The sequence below is a fragment of the Medicago truncatula genome, chromosome 2, assembly GCF_003473485.1.
Source record: "Medicago truncatula cultivar Jemalong A17 chromosome 2, MtrunA17r5.0-ANR, whole genome shotgun sequence".
Classification (NCBI taxonomy): Eukaryota; Viridiplantae; Streptophyta; class Magnoliopsida; order Fabales; family Fabaceae; genus Medicago; species Medicago truncatula.
Window position 1 is genome coordinate 50,905,889 of NC_053043.1, and position 9,645 is coordinate 50,915,533.

Sequence of the window (9,645 nt, forward strand, 5' to 3'; positions counted from 1 at the left end):
TTCATATGCAAGAAAATAGGTTACCAGCACACAATGAATGAAATAATTAGTTGGTTAGGCTGAAGATAGAGCAAAGCAGATTGAATAAGAATTTTTCAATAACTCATATGGCTTGAATTCTCTTCTCTTACTTGCATTTAGTTAAAAGTGACATATGCATATAAATATTGTGTTAGTGTAAACAAAAGTCTCTTTAATACATTTTAGATATTTAGGTTTATGTTAAATAGTCTTAAAAAAAAAGGACATTAAAATTTTACAATAGTTTCTTATGACAAATTAAGCCTATGGCTAACTAGGCAATTAAGCTCCTGTCCCTTATAAGTTAAATGACAAATTAGAAGTTAGAAATCAATGTACAAAAAGAAGAACTTAATTAATTTAAATTAAAGGTTATTTAAAGTATTCCAAGGCTTTAGCCTTACTTAATTAAAATTGCTTAATATTCATTCATTAGCATGGTTGAATAATTAAAATTGCTATATATCTATCGTATCTACCTGATCATATGGAGAACAACTCATGGTTCATACAACAAACAATGAATTAATGTGACAAACCAACTAGCTAGGAATTAACTGCTTCAACGTGTCTACAGTCCCCACATGAAATCAATTTTAAGTTTTCACGTTCTTGTTAGAGACACAAATGCCTTGGCCTAAAGAACCTATAAATTTCTACCAATGGGGTTTGTTACTCCCAAAATTCATGAATATTTCAGTATTACATTCTTTATAGAATATATATGATTTCATTTTTCATTTCCTTTTTCTAACATCTCACGTCACTCACCATCCCATAAATTCAATGTGTGACCAAGTTCAATAAAAGATGAAAAATGTGGGAACCATATTGCCTTGTTTATATTAAGATCAATATTGCTACATCAACAACGTGGTCTAGGCATGTCATAGTCATTGAAATTATATATATCTTTGATTTTTCATATAATAGAAGTTTATGACATAAAGGTTTTTCATTTTTCATACACATATTGATAAAGTTAAAGTAAATTGAAGTTGTGAATGTAACTAATTTAAGGGTTCCAAGTCAAGTATCATTTGCACACACATATCAAATGAGTACGTTTTTCACAAACCGATTTTCACCTCCACAGCATAATAGAGTGAAGAAGAAAAATGGCTTATTATTATGGAAACCTAATAAAGATAATGTCTAACATGCTTACATCTATAATGAAGTCATAAATCCTTCTTTGTCGTCTTGCTACTTTTACCATATCTATATGTGAGGAATCGTAAGTAGAATGTTCACACTCATGGCATGTTAGGGAAGTTACAATAGGTTTAGACTTTTTGGATCACCAACCTCCCAAGCTTAAATACTAAATAAATATTAAAGACTAATATACAAGAACTCTTTCTTTTCCCACCCTATTTTCTTTCTCACGCGCCCTATACAATTTTGATTATAGAATCCAAACGTCGTAAACATATCATAAAAACCTAAAAAAAAATTAAGATATTTCGAATTTTAGAATCTAAGTAGGACGCGCGATAAGCTTATAGGATGAAAAAAGTAACGGCCATATATAAATTATAAAACCCTCTCTCAATTGGGGTTGTGCCAAAAAAAATTAACCCATTTTTAATCAATACTAATCACTTACACTTAAATTTTCAACATGCTAAATCTAAATGAACATGACTCAAAGTTTTTTACCATGTGAGCCATTTTCGACTCTACGAGGATCATCTTTCAAATGTGAGCTATGAAATTCAATTTAAATTGAATGTTTCTTATTTCTTTTGACAAAGTGTTTTGAGTTTTCCAAAAATTTGAAACTCAATCATCATCTCTTAGTAAATGCCCGTTGCTATGATAAGAAATTCTTAAGTTAGCACCAACTTCATATGTAAGGGCCTTATTTGGTCTCTCTAATGATTACTATTTTTTCCCCTCCTCTCACGCATTGGTGCAAATTTGCAATTAGTCTTGCGTAGCAAATAACACAGCTAATATCTATTTTCTTGTTCAACCATAATTGTTTTCCTCTTTTGATAGGTTTTGTTGATTTTTTTTTTCTATAAGAAATTTAGTCCATATTGTATACCTTGTTAATGTGAGCAAAAGTTGAACCAATATTAAACATTAGAAATTGACTTACAAAACTAAAAATTATGTTTATTCTTTTATTGAAATCGTCAATAGAAATTATGGGTCGAGACATTGAAGGAGTATTAAGAAGGAGATCTAACGTTCTACATATGATCGCTAACAAATTTCCCCTTCTCCAAACAAACTAGCCACTAACATTTGCATATAAAATAACATAAGAAATTATGCATGGAGTGGAACTATAGAGTAATTCCAAGTTAGTTAATTAACTGGATAGTTTTTCTTATAGACATAAAATTTTAGCTATATGGTAGAGGCCGTTGCACATGTGGTAAAGTAAAACACAATATATCATGATATATCACACTCTTACTTAGGACAAAACAAACAAACAAAAGACATCATCATGGACATCAAATTAAACTCCTTCAATGAGGTCCACACATGAAAGTTAAAGCATAGAGTTTAGTTTCTATTGAGAAGTTCTTCTATCATCTGCAAAGCAATTTTCTGTTCATCATCCAAACCATTTTTACTTAATTCCTCTGGCTTTGCCTTCTCTGGCACAGAAGCACTTTTTTTCCTTTCTAACTCAACCATCATAATCCAATTTGATTCCGAACGAGGACCTGCACCTTTCTGCCACACTCCAATGTGTGAATTCTCTGCATCAAGCCTCAGACAAGTGAGTGAAGGTGAAGGAAACTTGCAACACTTCCTTAACTTTGCACTAAGAACTGCAGAAAATGCTTTGGAAGAAGTTGAAGAAGATGAAATAGAATTGGTTTGATTTTCCACATTAATTGGAAAGTTAGTTTTTGCATTTCTTCCACTCATCAAAATTGCTGCTTCATCATATGCTTTAGCTGCTTCTTCAGCTGTTTCAAATGTTCCTAACCACACCCTCCTTTTCCTATTCATACCACCATATAAAATATAATAACTCAACTAAGACATAAAAATATAAATGAAATTTACATACATAACCAAATTATAAACTGAAAATGCGTGCATGTTTGGATTGATGATGAATTTAGCAGAATTATAATGTGTCATGTGGTTTTGCAAAAACTACACTAGCTTTAATAAAATCATAGTATCACGTCTGATTTTGTCAAATCCGCCCTGTATCCAAATATGCACTATAATATATTTTATAAATTAAAAAAACGTGCATGTTTGAATTGACAATGAATTTAGCAGTCATGTGATTTTACAACAACTACACTAACTTCAATATAATTACAGTATCACGTTTGATTTTATCAAATCCATCGTCTATAACATGCACTAAAATATAATATTTTTTCTAAAGTTTGAGAAGGAAAACAATATAAATAAATGAAAGTGTGAGATTAATACAATAAAGGATGACGAATCTCAGAGACCCAAGAGCCCCAATGGCGTTGCCTGACACCTCTGAACTTCTTTGAATGTACCATGTTGATGAGAATTTTCTTCTCTTTCTAGCTAGGTGTGTGAGGGAGAGAGAAAGAGAGAGATGTGAGTTGAAATATTGAAATGATGGAACAATTTAAGGGTATTTTATGAACTTGTTGTGTTCAGTATGATAAGGTGTCCACATAATAAATACAAACCATAAGGACCAAATTATATTACCTTGTATGTACTTCAGACGTTGACATCCCATGAAATGGCTTTAACATATATAGAAGGGCTAGCTTAGGGGTATAATACAAGCTAAATAAAACACACATGCTGCTTCTATGCATTTTTGTAGTATGTTTGGATTCGATAGAATCCTTAGAAGCTTAGACTATAACATATAGGTAGTAACTTATTTGGTTAGAGCAATGAATTTACAACCTCAACTTTATATTATTTTGAATTCACGTTCGTGAGAAAAGTAAAAAAAATGATTCATAGTACGGATACCTCTAAGGTCTAGACGTGTTGCGGCGACACTTTTATGATACTTGTACGGCATATATCGGACAATCAAGATCGATGTCCTAAATAAAATTGTTTTTTCTTTACTTCGACACTCTTAGACCGGTGTCCCACACATATACAACACTGGTGTCGGACAACTCAGACAAATGTTTAGAACATTTTTTCTCTCTCTTGGTTCCACACAACGTAGATAAGAGTTATATATGTGTTGAAAAATGTTGATCAATTAGGGGCTTATAGAAATTAAAGTTGATTACAACATTTTTAACTTTTTTGATAGTAGATGAATAAATAAAGGTCAAATTCTATGGTATCTTGTTTTATAATTTTTTTTCAATGAAATAAATTGCTCAATTTATATGCTTATGTATGTACATTTTAGACTATTTATAAATAAATTAATATATATGTAGCAGTGTCAATGTCCTATATTTTTTATATTAACGGTGTTGACATGTCTGTGTCAGTGTCATATCAGGTGTCGGAGTTTGTACTACATAGCATACACATGAAATTGATTTGCACGTGATTCAAATTTTGTAATTTTAATAAAAGAAATTTATTGTCCACCACACTTGGTGTAAATTTTTTATATTAACTCCAAAGGCTTGGTCTAGTGGTAAAAAGACAGGTCTTGAATCCGAGAGAACCCGATTTCGAGCTCCGTTAGTGCCTTTGGAGGGAGGTAAATGTAATTACCTTTGTAAGTGCTCTTTGAGTCCGAAGATCTTCCCTGCCTTGGACCGGGGCACCATCCCCTCACCCTAAAATTTTACACACCAAAAAAATGCAAATATAAACATTAATCTTTTAAATTCAAATTATTTTTAACAAGAATCAATTTTTATATAATCACACACTTGGTGTTAGTTTAGAATGGTGTCATAAGACAACTACAACATAAATCCTACTTGGTTGGTTCGGTGTCGTTGGTTTGGAATCTCGGAATGTGTTCCTCTTAAAATCTCAAATTTAATGGATTAATTTAATTTTTTTTAAAATGAATAAAAACTACAACGTGAAATCTTGAATACTCCAAAGCTTGAATTTGTAGCTTTACAAAATTCACGGCCACAATATATTGGGACGCAAGAAATGGACCCGAATCCCCTGCTGTAAAAACAGCACGCTGTAGCAGATCTCGTCCATTCATTTGTGATCTGACGGTTCAGATTATAAAATCAATTTTGCACAATAAAACTATCTCAACCATTGATCAGAGATTGTACGGCTAAGATCTGTTACAGCATCTTGCTGTAACAGCGTTGAATCCAGATCAGTAATAGTGTCATTACTAATCCTTTTGTCAGCAAAAGAAAAAAACAACTTCACCCTTAGAAAAGCATAATATAATATAAGAAGAATAGATATCATAAATATATAAACTGCATAGAACTTTCAATCTTAGTGAGGAATAATTAACAGAGACCATAAAATAAATGGAAAATGAGATAATAATTGGTTGGTGGTTGTCCTTTTCTATGGCTGAAGACTGATTGGGAATGTTAATCAATTGCATGAAGGAAGCAGCCGTTAGGTCCCAATTTTGAAAGACTTTTGTTCTGTACACTATATTAGAAATCGATAATTATTCTCATGCAAATTTCACTAACCAAGCCTTTCAGTAATTTTAAATAGTGCATGTATATGTTCCACTTTATCATTCCCGAGAATATGAAGTGTTTATAAACAATTTAGTGCATTATATATTCTACAAATAATGATCTCCTTTGGGTAAAAGCATTTTTTCTCAATTTTTGTATATACCTACCGCAAAACAACAATCAAACTGATATGATTTATCAACAAAACTGCATAATATTAATAACATCATGATCCATAGTAGGCTGATGACGACGGCCGGAGCTAGTTGGTTACGGCGGAAGATGGCATTGCTACTCCACGGGATGGTACTCAACTAAGGTATGGTTTTAGGAGAGTGAAAGGTTTAAACAAAAGTAGAAAATGTACCGTCTATTATAGGTATCGTGATATGATTTGTGGATCACCGTCTAATTTTAATCAAAAGACAGTGATTTGATCACAAAAATTATCTAGTGTTGCGGGAACACATTAACACTTAATTTGGATCAAGGATGCATCCAAATTGAGTCTTGGATCAGTCAAAACACACCATGTTTAGCACTTATCTTATAAAAATAATATGATCTTATGATTCAAACTTTCTCGACACGAGAAGGTTGATTTGAACTTCCGTCTAACATTCTCAACTCATGCAATACTTTAATCTTGTTTATCGAGTTGAGGAATCCCAATTGTAGAGGGTTAGGTATGTAGTACCCCAAAGCAGCGGCATATGATTCTGGACCAGGCATTATGAATGTAAAATATTTAACTTTAATTAATACTAGTCATTAGAGAAAGTAAACTAATTTACCCCGACGTCCAATAACAATCAAATTTTTTTCCTTTGGTAAATAATATTCCCTCCGTCTCAAATTGTATGATGTTTTGAGCATTTCACACATATTAAAAAATGTAATTAATTTATCAGGAGAGGCCTGAACCAATTACAAGCTTCAAATCAAAGAGATTCTAACAAAAAAGCCTATATTCGCAGGAAAAACATTAAACAAAGGAAAGTCTAGAGAAAGGGAGACCTAAACAATCTCTGACATAAAAAGAAGAAATGAAGGCAAGAGGGTGGGATGAGTACAAAGCAAGACCTTGGCCATTCTTAGCCAAGGCATCAGCCACCAAGTTGCCTTCTCTATTAACATGAGTGCAAAGACTCCTAATAGACCTACAAAAAAGTAAGCAATTATGCCACCTAATATGCATCTTCCAAGGCACACCAGTATTAAAATGAAAGGCTCTAATAACATTGACTGAATCAGTTTCAATCCAAATGTTTGTGAGATGAAGCTCTTTAGCCTTTTCAATGGCAAACATGCAAGCACTGTATTCCGCTTCCAAAGCTGTTGCATATCCAATATTCTGCGCAAAAGCACCACAAAACATGGTTTGAGAGGCACGAAAAATCACACCAATCGAACCACAAGAGGGAGAACCAACAACAGATCCGTCACAATTGATTTTCATACAGCCACCATGAGGAGGGACCCAAATGATCTCCCTACAGGGATTCACTCTGTTGGTCTTGAAGGGGATGCTAAACAATCTGGCCAGTTTAAAATCCTGCATAGATGATGCTCCCTTAACAATATCCAACATAAAGCTGAGGCGCAGTACTTCAGCTAAAATGGTGTTAAACAGAGTGCTCATGGGCTTCTGGACACCATCAAAATATTTGTTGTTGCATTCAAGCCAAATACTCCACATAATATGCACTATAGCTGAGTTCATGACATGCTGAACCATACGACTGATGTTGAGAATACTAGAGAAGTCCAGATGCTGATCAGTAGCCTTAAGAAGCCAGTCCCAAAGCTGAAGAGTGACAGGGCATTGTAAAAAAATATGTGAAGAGGTCTCAGCTTGCTTACGGCAGAAGCAACAACAAATTGAAACAATATAGCATCCACGCTTCCTAAGATTGTCATCCGTGGGCAGTTTATTGTGTAAAAACCTCCAAGTGATAAAAGCTCCGGTAGGAGGGGTATATGCGTTCCATAGCATTTTTGCCCAGTGAACAGTTGGACCATGGCCAGGCAGAAAAGAGAAGGCTAATTTATTGGACAAGTCACCATCCACCGAATCAGTCCATATCAGCTTATCTAGGGTCTCATCAAGAGGGAGAGCAATTTGATGAATTTTCTCTACCAGCGCATTATCCTTATAAGCAAAAAAATCAGAAAGGATCCATTCTCCATTAACCAAGTAATTAGCAACTTTCATCTGTGAGAAAGAGATATTATGAGTTGTTTTACAAAATAACATGAAAAGTAACATTAATATTTCATTGGTATTGTAAAGCAATATATAATTTGGGACAAATATTTTTTCTAAAGTGACATACAATTTGGGACGGAGGGAATAACGATCAATATTTGACTTAATTTGTCAAAAAATCAATATTTGACTTGTGCCCTTGGGCTCAAGTTTAAAAACTAAATATAGAAATTTTTCTTGTGAATTGTACATTCATTATATTAAAAGTTTAAAAATTTATATTTTTAATGCAAAAGTTATCTTTTAATTTCATTTTTATTTTCTTAACTCGTGCCTTTAGAGCACAAGTTAAGATGACCCTTATGTTTAAAATGCGATTATAACTTAAGGAATCAAAACGTGTGTATGCGCGTGAGCCAAACTTGTGCAGTGAATGGATAACATGACGTGGAATGGAAACTTTGACTCGAGTCCTTGAGACTGTGTTTTGTTGTTTTATTTTCTTCCATTTTTACTTCGTGCGAAGAGTTTGAATGCACCTGTGTGAGGATGGAATATGTGAGGGTGCAATCACCCATCATGAATTATGAATCTATATCACTTTTTATTAATATCAAATATTATAACATTATGTGAGTACTGAGTACTAATGTAGTTCAATTGTGGCTTGATGTTGGCCTGATGCAACTGGAAGAGACCATTGCACATATGGTGCAAATTTTGCATTGTTGTGATGCATATTTTTTGTGATTTACAACCACATTAGGGGCTGTGGTAGCTGCAAACTTTGCTGAAATCAAAATATTATTGCTGCATCACATGACGTGGTCCACAATTTATAACCCTGGTATAGACCACAGCCATAGAGAATTACCGTTAGTATAGATAAGTCCATGTACATGAAGAGTGTGGAGGCATCCATGAACTAAGGACACCGGACATGCACTGATACGTTGAAAGAATTGGTTCATGAGATGGGATGGAGTTTTTGTTGGAGAGTGTTGGGCCGCTAAGAGGAGAATTCGATAATTGGGTGTGGCTGCCGAGCATCAATGATTGATTACTCCTCAAAGATGAATGATATTTGTACAACTATTTTTGACAACTTCTCCTATTATATTCACATTATGTTAATTTCCTCTCTCTATTGTTTTGATTTTTGTGTCGATTTCTCATTTTCTTTATAAAATTTTAGTTGTCTTAAAAGTTATCATATAAATTATTTTTCAAATAACACAACTCCTCTTCAAATGAGACATTTAAAATGTTTGACGTTTGGGGGTATCAGAGAGCATATTTTCAAGAATGGAGTTCAATATTTTCTGTAACATGGAAATTTTCAAAAAGGATGACATTGAAGAAAGTTGAGTTATTGGGTTTGGATCAGTGTTGTGTGATCTACTTAGTTGTTGAGAAAACAAGATTTGTTTTCAGGGTGGTGTAGAGGATTGCAGTATGTTGGTTGCTCGAATAAAGATGGTGTCTTACAGTAGTTTTTTTTTTTTAGATTAAGTAGGTCTTCCTTGTATTGACTCTATTTTAAGTAATGATATGAATTAAATTTGCTTTGGTAAAAAAAGTAGGAAAACTGAGATGTAATACCTCAACATGATTTCGGCAAATCAAGTCATACCAAACATGCACTTCACTTCTTTATTGCTATATATTTTGAAAGCCAATTCTTGAATGGGTTTTCAATTTTGTTAGTTATTTGGGCTTTGTTTAGATGTTTGGAGGAGATGGGAAGGGATGGTTTTGAGAGGACAAAAGAAAATTGTTTTTTTGATATAGAATACTTCCTATTGATATAAATAAATGATCAAATTACTTCCAGCGGTA

At 33.3% G+C, this 9,645-nt stretch overlaps 1 protein-coding gene across 1 annotated transcript; it reads right to left on the reverse strand.

Moving 5' to 3' along the window:
- Positions 1–2,411: 2,411 nt before the first annotated feature.
- On the reverse strand, positions 2,412–3,654 carry LOC11435277 (ethylene-responsive transcription factor WIN1). Its single transcript, XM_003597844.4, has 2 exons — positions 3,442–3,654; positions 2,412–2,992 (listed from the first exon to the last, which is right to left on the reverse strand). The coding sequence occupies exons 1-2, from the start codon at positions 3,519–3,521 to the stop codon at positions 2,545–2,547; spliced, it is 528 nt and encodes a 175-aa protein (XP_003597892.1). The 5' UTR covers positions 3,522–3,654; the 3' UTR covers positions 2,412–2,544.
- Positions 3,655–9,645: the final 5,991 nt, after the last annotated feature.

Coding starts and splice junctions, on each gene's coding strand:
- LOC11435277 (XM_003597844.4), bottom strand. CDS start 3,521: ATGGTACATTCAAAGAAGTTCAGAGGTGTCAGGCAACGCCATTGGGGC. Junction 2,993..3,441: donor GAGATTCGTCATCCTTTATT/GTATTAATCTCA, acceptor TGGTATGAATAG/GAAAAGGAGGGTGTGGTTAG.